The 15,917-nt window shown below is 49.0% G+C and overlaps 1 protein-coding gene across 3 annotated transcripts in view; it reads right to left on the bottom strand.

Annotated features, from left to right (window-relative positions):
• Positions 1-15,917, bottom strand: part of TTC28 (tetratricopeptide repeat domain 28) — a 484,889-nt gene that overhangs the window by 64,184 nt on the left and 404,788 nt on the right. For all 3 annotated transcript variants that reach the window (XM_075059934.1, XM_075059935.1, XM_032769852.2), the window contains exons 7-11: positions 14,479-15,002; positions 12,486-12,595; positions 11,975-12,104; positions 9,507-9,725; positions 5,385-5,550 (exon numbers count right to left, since the gene is read on the bottom strand). In XM_075059934.1, the coding sequence (XP_074916035.1) occupies positions 5,385-5,550; positions 9,507-9,725; positions 11,975-12,104; positions 12,486-12,595; positions 14,479-15,002 (1,149 nt within the window). The remainder of the gene's footprint in view (positions 1-5,384; positions 5,551-9,506; positions 9,726-11,974; positions 12,105-12,485; positions 12,596-14,478; positions 15,003-15,917) is intronic.

Raw genomic sequence — 15,917 nt, 5'->3', positions numbered from 1 at the left:
GGAGCAATGAGGGAGAAGGCTGAAGTGCCAGTTGTGCAGAACTCACTGCATGTCTGTTATTTATCACAGAGAGCATTTCTGTCTCTCGCTACCATAGTAGAGACAGTGGCAAGGAAGCTGTTCTCTCTCTCTGGCAGAGTGTCCAACAAAGTCAGGCCCAGTGGAACCATATGCCTGTTCTGTGCAGGCAGGAGAACTCCACAGCCTTCTTGCTAAGAGCAACTTCCTAGCAAGCTGGCTAAGAAGACAGATTGGATTTGGGCTCTCTGGAGAATACCACCAGGCAGTATCAGGGCAAGAAGTTAAAAGTCTACCAATCTACACGGCAACCTTCATGCTGGTGTGCTCAGTGATACGCTGGAGGAGAAGTTGTGTCCTGCCCTGCAGCAGGTTCATTATTTCCTCCCTGGCAGAATCCCACTCTGGGCCCCAGCTGCAGAAGGTTCCATCCTTTTCAGTGCATGGGCCTGGCTACCAGGAGACTCATTAGTAAGTATGGCCTGAGCGGTCACTAGCTGTGAATGCCATATGATGGTGCAGACACTGAGCAGGAGTGCCTCTGGGTGTAGTGAAGGGTGCCAGTCACAGCCACTGCATTTCTCGCTGCAAAGAGTTTGTATCGGGAGACACATTTTGCAGGGAACTCCCTCCCTGCATGTGTTTGATTAGCATGAGTTGGAAAACCAGTAAAGGGATAAAAGACAAAGCAATTAAGGAATGTCACAATGAGATTGTTTTTGGGTAGCCAACGCATTTTATTGGACGTGACTGACTTTTTAAAGCCAATTCCACTTCACATGGCCTAGTAAGAATCACACGTATTATTTGTCTGAGCTCATCAAACGCCAACAACAGGCCTTTGATGTGTGTGACAGCCCTGGGAAACCTGAGATTTTGTCACTTCAAACCTATCACCTTCATTCTGCTAAATTATAGAAGTGGCTGCTGTAAGTGTTATGCCCACAGAGCTGGCTTGTGGTCCCTGAGTCCTCGACTCTTATACCTGAACACGAAACTGAACACAAGGAGCCTTGTGGATACCTAGGGCCTTCGTAAAAGAGGCAAACCCAGCGAGATTGGCAGTGTGGCAAGTCTAGCAGATAAGTAAAGGACATTTATCCCCTTTGCCCCACTGCCACATCTGATGTGTGGAGCTGGCAGCCGTGCACATAGGTGAAGCTTCCTCCTTCCACTACTACCTGCATAAGGAGCGCTTTGGGTCTTAGTGGATAGGTCACATCTCAATACCCAGAAGCAGACATGCCAGGACTTTAGAATCCACACCACAGACAGATGACCAAATGAAATACATTGATTTCTGGTGGATGGAGTTTATGCTCCTGCCATCTGCCCTGCGAGTGCTCCATCTGCTAGCAGCTTCAATCTCAGCAGCTGCGTAAGGCTCCCTGACAAAGTTTTAAAAGAAGTAAAATTATTAGATTATTTCCTCTTTCCAGACAAGTCTGGTGCCCTCTGCTCCAGCTTGTGTTTGGAATAGTGGCCTAAACCAGGAAAACCAGAAGCAAAACCACTGAGCTATCCCCTGGACATGCCTGATGATAAACTGCTTCTAACCACCTCAGCAGTGTTTCTGTCTCCTTCTGACTAGGGAGAAGAGAACTCACTTGCTGAGGACCTGTCACACGTGTGTGCGGATTGAAGGGGACATCTCAGTAAGAAAAGGGGAAGTATGAAATCCATGGGAAGGCTGATATAATGGGGGGGGGGGGGTGGTGTTACACTTGCAAACTATGGGCAGGTGGAAACTTGACAGGCATGTCCAACGGCCTCAACTCATCCCTCCACCACAAAGAAATTGTCAGCTGTTACCCCCAGCACCCTCCGAGGGCACTGAGCCCAAAAGGGTATTCATCCGGTGAGGCAAACAGGGCTCAGGCCCCACCTAGGGTTAGAAAGAACAGTTTTTAATCTGAGTTTTGTGTGTCTCCTGCACTGCTTGTAGAAACCTCCTCTGACTCTCTGTGTCATTGCAGCCACCATGTGTTAGATTGCCATCTCAATCTGCTATGGGCACAGAACTCCCCTCGTGTCTGAGCTGAGGGATTTGCTTCATGCCTTCGGAAAGCATGACAGCAGCAATGTGGTTCAAGCAGCCTTGGATGTCACACACAAAATAAGCAATGCTGATCCCTTCCTCGTAATCCACTGCTTGCACTAAGCAGCTTGGCTGTAACTCTGAACTAATTCATCAAGTCTGGATTGAAGCCAAATTCAGGTAATCAAGAGTAGGAGGCCAATCTGCACAGCACAGTTCATTCATTCCCCCGCCACTATGTGGCGCTCCCACGCCCAGGAGCATGATAATGACAATCTTGCTACAGTGTGGAGGAACGGCCAATGACTTCGAAGTCCCTTCCAGCTCTGTATTTCTTTGGTTCTGTGACTTGCTGCCACAATTCCTGGACAAAGGCGCCTTTCCCCACTAGCTGAAAAATTAGGCATTTTTTAAACACCTTTTAAAAAGCATTTTAGGTTGAGTTTTCTCCCCAGTCACCTGAAGAAAAAAGGTGAGGCTAAGCTAGTATACTATAGCGTCCTAGTCTGAAACTCTCTGCTTTGCAAACCTTTCCAACAAACCCTCGTCTCTCTCGGACACTCACCCTTCAGTTTAGTTTGAGATCACACCAGGATAAGTAGTTTCAGCAATCTTTAGGGCACAAGATGAGAATTATCCAGGTCTTCCATCTTACTTATAGATTCTGGCACAGAGAGAAGAACAAGCTCCCCGCCCACACTTGGTAATAGAATTCACAGCCTCCCCAGGGATTCCTTTCTAAGCTGGGAACTGCATCTGTTCAGTAATCCAGCATGGCTTGCTAATAGCTGTCCACAGTGTGTCCCCAGGATGTCCCATCCTATCACAGGGCAGGGATGTCAGTGAGAAATCAGAGACAAAGCTGACGGGAAATCTGATCACACTCCACACAGTTAAAACATCTCAGGCAGAACTGCAAAAATCAGCCTGAATCTCTTAACACAATCAAATAGAAAATCCATCTAAATGAGACTGAGGTGTGAACGCGGGGCAGAGCGAGCTCAGACACTGCTGGGGAGAGAGCTCCGCAGCACTTCCTGGTTTTATTGCTACCTTCTGCACAGGAAGGTCTGACTCACGTTACTGCAGCATCAGGTACCCGGACTTGGCTGGTTCCTGTGGCAGGCACCAGTAAAGCTATTAACAGAGATTAATTGGGGGGGAGGGGTTGCAACTTTTTCTGCACTGTCCACAAAATCCTGAGCAAAATTTACTTTTTGGCTCAATTCCACAAAAATGAAATTTCTGTTTCTTTGCTAGAACTATTTGCATGAAAAATCAGTTTTCTGAGTGATGCCCCACTCAGCCGTAACTGCACTTTGCCCCCAGAGGTCCAGGCCTGAGGAAGCTCAGTTAGAGCAGAGCCTTCCATGACCTAGCACATACTTTTGTGATGAAGGCAGCAACGTAAGACTTCAAGATTACAAATGAGATCATTCCCACTGCAAGCAGATCCTGGCAGACCCTGACCCCAGCCAGCAGGGAACTCCCTCCCTGCTAATAGGAGAGTCAGACAAACAAATTGATCTTCAACACACTGGACTAATCACTGAAATCAGAAGCAAGACAGGCTCTGCAAAAAGTTTCTTATAGTGCAGCATCTGCTGCGCCCTGCATTACTGTTAGTGATCCAACCAAAGGAAAGTCACCCACAATTCTCAGTACTGCAGAAACAGTGCTACGGTTACAAGAGAATGTGGATTCAGTTTAAAGAAATTTCAAACACAATAAAACAGAACAAACCATTGCCTCCATTCCCATACGTGTTCAGGGCCAGGGACGGCTCTCTGTTTTTTGCCACCCCAAGCATGGCAGTCAGGGAGCCTTCGGGGGCATTTCTGCAGGAGGTCCGCCGGTCCCGTGGCTTCGGTGGCAGTTCTGCGGGTGATCCTCTGGTCCCGCGCCTTCGGCGTACCCACTGCCGAAGCAGCAAGACCCGGTGGACCTCCTGCAGGAACGCCACCAAAGGCTCCCTGACTGCTGCCCTCACAACTGACAGGCCGCCCCCACCCCAGCTTGCCGCCCCAGGTACGAACTTTCTGTGCTGGTGCCTGGAGCTGCCCTTGTTCAGGGCCTAGGTAATGACCCAGGAAAGCAAATACACTTGCTCTTCTTTTCACCTGGGGTAAATTAGACTTCCAAAGTGCAAGTTGGTTACTAAACTGATTCTTCTTCTGGCATATGCTTCTGACAGCACAAACAATGCATTAGATGAAACTAACCTGCTCAGAATATAGAGTTTATGACTGTACAGTGGGGTTCAATTTTAATTAGAAAATGAAGCCTACATCTAGACTAGAGAGCTTACAGTGGCACAGCTGTACCAATGCAGCTGCACCGCTGTAAGATCTCTTGTGTACCCGCTCTGTGGCAACGGGAAAGAGCTCTCTCATTGACATAATTAAATCACCCTCAACGAACAGCGGTAGCAGCTATGTTGGCATAGCATGTTTTCCGCCGACATAGTGCTGTGCACACTACCACTTATGCTGGCGAAACGTATGTCAGTCACTCAGAGGTGTGGTTTTTTTCATATCCCTGAGCAACGTAAGTTTTGCCGACATAAGTGGTAGTGTAAACATGGTCTAAGTGTCATCATATCCTTTATGGTAAAACCTCCTACCTGTTCAATTCACAGAGCAGGTACAAGGATGGGGATGCCCCTGACTCCATCCTGCGGGCTTCAGTGTTTGCAGAAGACTAAGTGTAATTAGCATGTTCAAGTATCAGTACAGGAAGTACTAGAGAGCCCATCCAATCAGGGAACCAAACAATACCACGTGACTCATCAGACCAGTCACAGCTAAGCACTCAGCTTGGTTTTCAGATATTCATGTTCAAGCCACAGAGTAAAAATTGTGTAAAAATATTTGTGGAGTATATCTGTACAATGGATAAACTGAAGGAAATCTCTACTTGTTTTCAGATAGCAGCTACATAAATCAGATGGATTGTTCATTGTGAGTTATTTGCTAGCCATAAAGGGACATATTTCAAAAATGTTCTCCCCCAAGTTGCAACTGCAATTTTTCATTAACAAATCTCTGAGGGGGAATTAATTACATGGGTACCTCTGAATAGAATCTGCCCATATATAGCAGATGAGGCATCTAACTATCGAGTCGGTGGGTGCAAACCCCATCTGCATGCACATAATCTATTATTTGCAGCACAGATGGCTGTGGATACAAAATAGAGCAGCTTGGCTGAAGCTTATTTAAAATTTGGCCCAGAAAATCAGAGTTCTCAGCCATCAGCTCCTCCAGGCTGTCTGGATACATGACTTCCAGATGGGAGCAAGAGAATCAGGATGTGAATTCCTACTCACCGGGTATAGTAGGAGTCCACGCCCAGTGCCTCTCGTACACTTGAGATGTAGAGCTCCAGTGCTGAATTAGTAACCGTTTGGAAGCCCACGCTGCTTGCTTCATGAATGTCCCCGGCATTCTCTGCCATGCTGTCACCCAGACAGTATTCATGAAACTTCAGAATTCCTGCAAGGACACATTAATTGCCAACATTATTGACTGTGTGAAGGGAGTACACTGCCAGCAACTGCCAAAGAAAGCAGTACAACTGTTACAAGTCCTGAGAGGTTGGCATCTCCAGCAGAAATGGAGAGAAGCATGCTGTGCTGTGTCGTGTCTCCAGAGGCCTTTCCAGGAGTTATTCCAATATGCTATATTAAGACTTTGCTTTTAAAATCTGGGTTTGTACTTTGCAAATGATGGTTCAAGGGAAGAAAACTCATCCGGGCTTTAATGAGATGTTCAGAAGGCACTTACTACTATCACAGCAGCCTCATATGAATTATAAAACAGATGTTTCTTGCAAGCATCTCCCAGGGAAATTCCAATAGCACATTTCAATAGTAGCATATGAAAAATGTCTATTAAGAGTATCTGACCACATAAACTGGACACGCAAGAGCTGAAAGTCTGAACAAAAATGTTATTCCTACAGCAGAATCTCCTTGTGTGACATGGAGATTTCTCATTTCATCCTTACACACAAAAATAAATACATGCAAAGAAGTAAAAGGTAGATTAGTGCATATTAAAATACTAAAGCAAGAACATTACACAATGGGGTACACCAGAGAAAGGAAACATTCATATCAGGAGTGCAACATTTTGTCAAGGATTCAGCTGTTACTGCAGATAAAAACCTCCTCCAGTCAGACGAGCACACACTTTCTGATATGATTAACCCTGCAGTGCCACAGCACCTGGTGATCACTCCTGAAACATTATCCTGGGCACCCTGTTTGCAGTGGCAGCATAAACAACAAACCAGGTTGGAGAGAAGAGATGATCAAATAAAAAGACTTAAGCAACCTATTCTGTAGCAACAGCCGCAAATGGACCCATTGAAATGGTCAAGGGGTGAGTGGGGAGCTCTGAGGAAATACTACCTATGCTAGAATGAGGAACCTGAGATGCTCTCAGAGTTTCTGCATATGTACTGGAGAAGGCAAGAAGAAAGCAGAGAGCTGGAGTGCTGTCGTGAGCACCTCAGAACTCCCACACAAGAGCCTGTAGTAAGGCAGCCAAAGGTGAAAAAGCAACTAGCTGCAGAATAAGGGTCTGAGTTGTGGCATGCACTATTTCTGTGCATGCCACAACTAGCTGCAGAATAAGCGCACTGTAACCAGCACCGCTCTGCAGAACTCGGTTACACAGAACAGCCTCCAAGGGCCTGGGCAGTTACAAACCCAATTGCCCCAGGAGGTTGGTTGTGGCTGCTCTTCTACAAGCTCCTAACCTGTGGTGGGGATGTAGGGGCAGTGACTAAATCTTTATGAATCTCAGTGACAAACCCTGCTCCTCCAGCTGATACCATCTTACCAGGCCCAGTGCTGTCCCCAGTGTGGTAAAACCTTCAACATTTTATTATGCAAAATGTATGGTTTGAGAGGGCAATTAGTGACCATGTGTGTAATGGGACAGTAACCTTTCTTCACTCAGATCCATAAAGGATTTGAGTAACTCCTAGAGTAAATAATCAAAGAGATACATCTAACGAAAAATACATCAGCCAAGCCCAAGAAGTTCATTTGTGTTTGCTTTCCTTTTTGAACCATGTTCAGTGCAATCTGAATTAGTGCTCTTTATCTCTGTCATGATGAAGGGTTACAATTATTAAATTATATACAAGAACTACTCCTGAAGATTTACAGTCATCACTTTATTAGATAATGAAAAACAGTTGCCTGCAAAAGGGGATCCTCTTCAAATTAATCCTTCCTGCTCTGATCATCTGTGATAAATGTTTCCAAATTCATGTGAAGAAGATTCAGAGGAACAGACAGTTAGATGGCATATCAGGAAGCTGCGCTGCCCTCCTGTTATCTGGAATCCACTTCAATTAATACAGTACATGTCAAATGCATTTGGAAGCATAAAACAGAGAAATGTAATTAAAGTGAGGATTTTTTTTTTACATAAAAGATTCTCTATTGGAGGTAGCGTGCTTGGAATCTCATTATCACTCTGCATTGCCCTGTGGGAAATCCAGACAGATTGGCTGTTGAAAAATGGATAAATTAAGCACCTGAAAACTTTTCCATTTATGGGTGAACGTCAAAGCCCTGAACATGCTTCTCTGACTGAACTTTCCTTTCCTCTATTTCTGTGCATGCCACAAGTGCTGGCCTATTTGGGGTCCCATGAGCCAGCCTGATTCCCAAAAGGAATATCAGTCCTCAAAACCATGAAGTCTTCCCGCTCAACAGAGGGGAATGGACCAAAAAAAAATGGGTGTTAAGTAGTCATGGGGGACAAAGAATAAAAAATGCTGGAAGAAAGTGTAGGTCAGATGGTCAAAAGAAGGGTACAAGAAAGGAACTCTGAGCTGAGAAGCCCAGGTAGCGTCCACCTCTCTACAGTGGAAGCCACCCAGAGGAATCTTCCTGGATGTGCGGACAAAAAGGTGAACAGAAATTGGCTCCTCTCCACAGTCCCAGAGAATATCCCAGTCCAACTCCCTCTTTCCAGCCTGGTAAATAGCCATCTTGCCCAGCGCCATGGGGAGGATGACAGGGAGGCTCTGAGATTTTGTGGGGCCACACATAGGAAGTACATAAATAAAAAGGTGCAAGGAAAGTGCAGCCAGAGCTTCAACAGGAGTTTTTGGAAGAGGCAGGAAACAGGCTGCATCCAAGGGTTGCCAACTCTGACTGACGCTATTCCAGGAGATTTTCCCCCTAACATTATGTAATGTAATTAATTGTACTGTACCTATTAAAATCTCCTGGATTGCTTTCAACAGTCACCGGGAGATCAATGGCAATTCCAATAGACTCCGAGCCAATCCAGGAGGGCTGGCAACCCTACTGCAACCTGGTGCACTGAAATAAACAGGCTCTAGGGTCTTCTCTCTTTACACAGAAGGGAGAGGCGTCATGGACCGCGTAAACTGCACCAACAACACATCTGTGCTCATGGCTCCATGAAGGAGCTGCCAGCTTATATCCCTAGTGGTCCTTGGAACCAAGGTGGAAAGGTGACAGACTGATAGCTCTGGGATCATGTCAAGACCTTCCCTCAGGTATGGCACCAGCACAGCAGTGTGAATCTTACCCCCGCCCCTCACAACTGACCCACCAACATGCCTTAGCCCTGACCAGGGGAGGCTTCCCTCTCTAGAGTTTCGAGAGGAGTCCATTCTCCATGGCTGGCTCTACCGTGGCCTGCCCACAACGGTGCTATGCAGCACTGGTTTCTGTAGAGACAATATCTGTGCACTAGGAACAGGACAAAACCCCCAACTCATTTTACCAGGGTCCCCAAAAGAGCCGCCAGACGGAGACACCTTTTAGTTACTACCGTCTTCAGGCCAAATTCCTTCCTAGAGTAAGACCACTGACTACAACAGATTTAGAGCAGAGATGAATTTGACCTGTGGGTGTGTATTCAATCCAGTGCCCTCAGGGTGAAAGGCTGCATATCCAATTACCAATCCCCTGAGCCAGCCTGCCTCTTGATCCAGTTTACACGGATGATCCTATTTTCCTGTTTTCATGATAATATTACATAAAGGATGAAAGAAAGTTCCCCCAGCAGCTGCCAGTTCCCATGTACAGGTGACAAGGGCTCCATTCCCTCTGCAGCTGAACTGCCACCAAAGCTACCAAGATTTAACTGAATTCCCTACAAGAGCTGAGTATCAGTCGCAGTAAAATCAGTTGTGGTGAGCAACTGCAGAATAAGCACCCTGAAAAGATGTCATAGCACTATCAAAGAGCAGGGAGCATAAGGATGTGGCAGCAAGGCACACTGCATAGTCCAGGGCATATTTCACATTACAAAGTGAGGCTTTGAGCGCCAGGCCCAGCGTCTGGGTGGTGGAACAGGACAAGACCCCAATGGGTCTGTCCCAACTCTGATTTCTAGGATTTCCCCTTTGCAGGCTTTGCTAGTTGACGCTAATCTACAGAAAGGAACCTTACCTGCCCCAGGAGCAAGCAACCAGCTGTACAGATAGCCGGCAGCCAGCGAATAGTAGAGAACAAGTCCCCTCTGGCCATTCACAGTTTCCAGAACCTGGTCAATGGTGACGGGGGAATAGGGGTCAGAGTCCTGCTGTCCAGTCTGACGTTCCACCAGCAAGTCAGCGAATGCTCTCGTTCGCCCCCTTTCTGCCACAGCCAGGGCTTCGTCATGATGGCCTGTGAAGAAGAGCCACAAGTTAGGGAACAAAGATGTGTCTCTGGCCTGCACCAGACACTGCAGAGCACTGTAAAAGGGTAGAGAGCATGTCAGTTATTCCAGTCCAAACAGCACCACAGGTCACAGGGCAGCAGCACCTCTATGGGCACTTTCTTTGTTTCCCCAGCAACCCCAAGCATCCTGGCTGGCTGCACGTTGCTTCTTCCCAGACTATAACCCAGTGCCCTCTGGGACTCCCTGGCACATCAAACATCCAAGATATCCAGTACCTTGGTCACAGACCCACAGGATCTGTGCTATACTATGATTTGTAAGCTGTCCCTTCAGTGTGGCAGACCCCAAGAGGTCACACTTTTCCACAAAGGTAGGCCCCAGGGCCTCCACACCTCTGAAACAGAGCCTCTACTTTTCACTGCGAGCTCTACCCAGAGTGTCTGACTGAAGCAGACTGCTGTTCGGAGACTTTTAAGCTCTTCAGGGATCAAAATAGCTCAGCAAGTATCTGCAGTGACTCCTGGCAGCCTTTTCAGAACTGAGTAGGGTTCATTAGTCAAGTGTAACACAGCCTCAGGAAGCCCTCTGGTGAGCTCGAGAGGCAAAGGTAAGACAGAGTTCAGACTGGCCAATGCCTGGGCTATACGGAGACATGCTGCTGTAGAAACCATCCAGGCTCTCTCTCTCTCTCTCGATCTCTTTGCCCGTCAGTCCCAGGTGAGCTTCTGTGTCTCTGTGAGCCCAGTTCTTATCACTGCCTCCTGTCACCTCTCAGTCCAGTGTCCTCCTGCTGCAAAGCCATGCTGAGTTCATGTGTTCACCTTGCCAGAACTTCCTGGTGTGAAGTGTCAATTGCTCAGTTCTCAGCATTCCCATTGTCTTTCCGGATCTGCCACCGATAAAGACTGGCTGAACCCAATCCATAACGACCAATTCCGAACACCCCAACACATCGTCTCTCCTGCTCTGCGCCAGAAGCAGAATTTTAACTCTTCTGCATCCACTGGCTAGTAATGCCAAGGCAATATGTACAGTGTCCTACAGATAGTTCTTAAAAATATTACAGACAATTCCTCCGTTCGTCACACTCTTCTCTTCTATCTAAGGTTTTAATCCCACCTTCATCCCCATGGGTCCGATCACCTTGCAGTTGTGCATTAAGCAAGGTGACTCACATCCAGTGTGTGTGGTTCACCCTCTCCACAGGCCACCAGAGGAATGTAGGTACTGGGACGTGATTTGCTTTGGCAGGGTTTTAGCCACGCTGCTCTGCTTGTATTAGCAAAGGCAGCTGAAGAAGTGCACCTGGCACTGGGAGCAGAAGGTCCTGATTTGTGTACCCTGAGCAGGTAGAGTTCCTCACAGCAGGCTGGGAAGGGGAAATCTCCTACTCAAGCCTGTAAGGGAAGGGTCTACGCACAAATGGGAGGGAGATGAGTGCTGCTGTGGGCTCTGTGATGTGACTTAGCACAGCCCTGGGGGGCACAGGAGTGAATCATACACAAGCGAGGGGCTGAAGGATGCGCTGCTGAGAGGGGAAAGCAATGAAATATCAGGGAAAGGACATCCTGAACTATGCCTCGTCCCAGGATCTCAGTGCCTTGTCCAAACATTAAGTACAGCCTCACAAGGCTCCCATGAGGAATTATCTTCACATTATACATCGGTAAGGCTAAGATTTTGTCATGGTTATTTTTACTAAAAGTCACGGACAGGTCATGGGCAATAAATCAAAATTAACAGAAGCCTTGATCCGTCTGTGACTTTTGCTGCTGTAGCTCCGTGGTTTCTCCTGCCACTGTGGTGGCTGGGAGCTGTGGGGTTCTCTCCCCACCCACCCCTCCCGCAAGGCTGTCGCCCGTCGCTGCAACCCTGGTGAGGGCTCCCTGAGGAGGCTGTCGCCTGTTGCTGGAACCCTGCAGGTGGATCCTCCAGCAGTTCTGAAGCCCCAGGGACTGAAGGAGAAAAAGTCACAGGAGGTCTCTGGAAGTCACGGATTCCATGACTTTTGTGACAAAAATGTAACCTTACACATGGGGAAACCGAGACACGGAGTGCAATGGGACTGGACCAGCTTTCCAGCAGCAGAGGCACAAAAAGGCACACGAGCCCTAATCCCAGTCTCCTGTTCTAACTACAAGACTAGAAACACTTGAGAGGAACTGCACACCTGGAACTAGGGTCAAACCCTGCAGCCAGGGAAGAACTCAGACTCCTAGCTCCAACGGCCATGGGCAGCACAGGTATCTCTTACCAAGGCTGACGAGCACTTGCTGCAGGGCCTGGTAGGATGATGTCTGCAGGTCAAAGAGCGATAGCTTGTAGTCTGTGCTCAGCTGCACCTCGTGGCGGATGGTTTCAAACAGTGCTGATGCCCTATAGAGCTGGGAGGGGAGAACAGCCCATGGTGACACTCAGAACTGCAGCTGGCCCAGCCTGCAGCCACCATCACTTCAGTGAGGGGGATTGGGGAGGAGAGGGGAAGAAGCTGGGACCAACATGCTCTCAGCTGGGGTCAGGTCTGCCCCATCCAGTCATGGTCTGCAAGCAGCTCATCACACCCATATTGCAGTGTCCAAGGCAGAGGGGCTGGCCACACTGCAGGGGAAGAGACATAGCTGCGTCCAGGGAGAAGAGGCCAGGAGACTGCACCCAGGTGGGCAGTGACAAGTCATCTCTGAACAAGCACCACGTGTAAGAAGGGACCACACCCTGATGCATTACAGGGGATGAGAGATCCTCCTACTACTGGAGCTGCTGCCTACCTGGTGCTGGGCCTCCTCCAGGTTCCCACTAGCCCAGAGGGAGAGGCCCAGGCCATGGCGGATTTTGGCTTCATCTTCTCTACGCCCCAGCTGTTCTGCCAGTCTCAGTCCTGAAAAAGAAGTGGAGTCAGTGAAGATAAGAGAAAAGACTCCCTGCTGTTGGATGATGGGAGGTTTGGGATGAAGGGAGTGAGGTGTTCAGGCTGCAGACAGGAGTAGGCTTATGCTGAGTCCTGGCCCTGGCCGTGTGCCGGTGTAACCGATTTGTTGAGGCTGCACAACACCTTGAAGAGAAGTGCTGTATGTGCTCCCTGTACTATTGGAGTCAGTGGGTCAGCAGGAGGGGGAGTGACATTAACACAAGGAGTAGGAAGCTGGCTAGCAGGAGTGCATGGAGAGGACAGGGAGAAGGATGTACGGATGGAAGGATTTAATGATTGCGGGAGGTGTATGTGTATGGCAGGGTGTGCACACTAGGTGGTGTGGAATGACAGAGCGGTCTGGATGGCAAGGGGGGATGTGGGGTGTACAGCTGTAGGGGAGCTGTACGGCTGTATGCGTGCGGCTTTGTGGGGCAGGGTGACAGACCCTTCCTCTGTGCCACTCCAGCCTCTCCCCACCTACAACAGACAGCCCCTCACCATAGCCGTTTGGCTTTTAACCCTTCAAACACTGCAGATGAGCAAAATTGCACTGAGCTGCCAAGTGCTGCTGGAGTCCTTCTTCCTCTCCCTCTTCACCTGAGAGGCCCTGCTAATACAACTAGCTAACCAGGATATGCCTCAGCATCCGCCCTTGCCCCAGGTCTCCCAGCACCTTCCTGGCAGACATGAGGGTTCTGTTGCAGCTAGAGGCGGGGCAGCGATTCTAATCTGACCTACCACAGGAACATTCATTTCAGTTCCAACAACATCCACAGGCATTTCCTACAGTGCCCCAACACGTCACACCTCCACAGGCCCCAGTGACATCAGATACATACAAGCATGTTAGTCTCAACCATTGCAGAGAATGTAAGGGAAAGGCCCAGTGGGGTAAGCGCTGCTGGGCTCAGCTGCAGGAGAGTGGCCCGCAGAGATTCCCAGCAGCTGGAGCAGCAGGAAGGTCACCTCTCATCAGGAAAGGGGGCTGCACTGATTTCCCCTAGACCAATTTAACTGAAATTCCCTCTACTATACCGAAATCCTGCTCAGGTCAGTTTCCAGGAAATCCAGACTAACTTGTGTAATTAATCTATCAGTCTGCAGCCCAGCTCCCACCACACCATTCAATCCACTCAGCTTGTCTTCTTCCTCACACTGCTGCTGCCATGCTGAACAGATGACGCTTTTATCCTGGTAGATGGTGCAGCAGCAGCAACGGCAAGGGTAAGGCGTGCAAGGCTGGAACAACGGGGGCCCTCCAGCTGTCCCCTGCTCCCAGCCTCTCAGATCATCCCCTACAACACTGCCATGGTGCAAGGTTGAGAGGCCTGTTACTTTTCCAGCTCTAAGCCCCACCCCCACTTTAATCTGAAGGGGAGAAACAGGTAGCTCCCAGCTGAGGCAAACTCAGCCCAGGTGGGCTGCGGGGCTGTTTGTCCTCAGTACAAACAGGCTTTGTGGATCCAAGTCATTCCCTGGCCTGCCATGTCACCCACTGAGGAGACTTCCCTCTCTTGACTCAGGGCAGACGGGCTTTATAAAGAGACTTAGGGTGCTTGGAGTGAAGTTTAGTGATTAATCTTCCCCCTGCAAAGCACTCACTGACCTTTAAAGGCTTTGCCATTCCCTTCTGTCACAATGTGCTGCTACATGAAGGTCTGGGCAGCCGGGCCGCTAATGAAGGGCACAGTGCCCAGGGAGATAACTGCACGGGTCTGCAGGAGACTGTCAGAGCTAGCAAATGTCTTAGACACATACTCACATTCCTACATCTCGCTCCATTTCATACGGACATGTCCTCTCCCCCATTCCCTGCAGACATAAAGCCACTGGATAATTCATCCACTCACCTTCCTGCAAGTACATCACAGCCTGAGAGTAGTTCTGCAAGGCATGGTGTGTCCTCCCAAGACTGCTGTAGGACACGGTTTTGGCCACCAAGTCGTTCATTTGAGCTGCAATGCTGAGATGTTGCTCCTGATAAACCACTGCCCTCTCATAGGTGCCCAGCGACTCGTATGTTAATCCCAGGTTCCCATAGGCCCTGCCCTGGCATGTGGGATTGCTGGTCTCTTCTGCAATCTGCAGGTCCAGCTGGTGGTACTGCAGTGCCGTGTCGTACTCGCCCATTAGCTGATAGACTCCCCCCAGGCCGCAGGCGGCGTCGCTCTCCAGAGACCGGTCTTTCATTTCTCGGGCGATGTTTAGCTGCCGTTCCAGGCAGGAAATGGCTTGCTCGTAATTTCCTAATTGGCTGTGCAGACTCCCCAGCTCCCCATAGGCTTGGGCTTTGTTGAATGCCTCCCCGAGCTCATGGGCCACCACTAGCCTCTTTTCAAAGCACACGAGAGCCTGCTGCAAACTTCCCATTGCCCTGTGTGGAGAGAAAAGGAGCATTTATCTTGCCTAGGCATATGTAACATGAAAGCCATCTTTCACTGTCATGTCCTACAGAGAAACGCTGCTCTGGAGCTGGCTCAAATCTGTCATGGCACTGCTGCCAGATGTAGGGGAATTTCAGAGCTACCATCAGTGAACTTGCCAGTGAACCCTGGAGTCAATGGTAAGAGAGACCCTGAAGGCCACAATCAGGCTCAAAAAATTGTCCAGGCTTCCTCTGCGTCCCCTGTAAACTCCTCACTCCAGGGGGCCCGGCGCAGGGAAATGAAGTTCCATTATTCAAGGTAATAGCATAGCCTGAATAACCTTCCCCCTCACCATCCAGACCGCTTTGTCGTTCCACACTACCCGGTGTGTAGACACTGCCTCGCACAGCCACACACACACAGCCGTACAACTTCCCTTTCAGCCATACACATACACCCCCACAACCCTCCTGTACCACTCAGACAGCTGTCATTCCACACCACCCAGTATGTACACCCTGCCATACACATACACCTCCCACAACCATTAAATCCCTCCATCTGCACACATATGCCCCACAGCCATACACCCCACACACAACTGTACGCATATACTTCCACAGCCGTACACCCCCCATCTGTACACTTACACTTCCACAGCAATACATCCTACATACATCTCTACACATACACCACCAGTTTCCCATGTACCCACTACTGCCACCCCACAAATCTGTACACATATACCCCACAGCCCTCCACATATCCTTCACAGCCACTAGCCCCCCCCACATCCATGCACATACACCCCCACAGCCATACACCCCACACAGAACTGTACAAATACACCCCTGCAGCTTCCATGTACCCTCCACAGCCATATACCCCGACATACATGTGTACAGAGACATATGCACAGCACC

Source organism: Chelonoidis abingdonii, chromosome 22, assembly GCF_003597395.2.
Source record: "Chelonoidis abingdonii isolate Lonesome George chromosome 22, CheloAbing_2.0, whole genome shotgun sequence".
Lineage (NCBI taxonomy): Eukaryota > Metazoa > Chordata > Testudines > Testudinidae > Chelonoidis > Chelonoidis abingdonii.
Note: the sequence above shows the minus strand (reverse complement) of the source record. Positions and strands in the feature narration are given on the sequence as shown.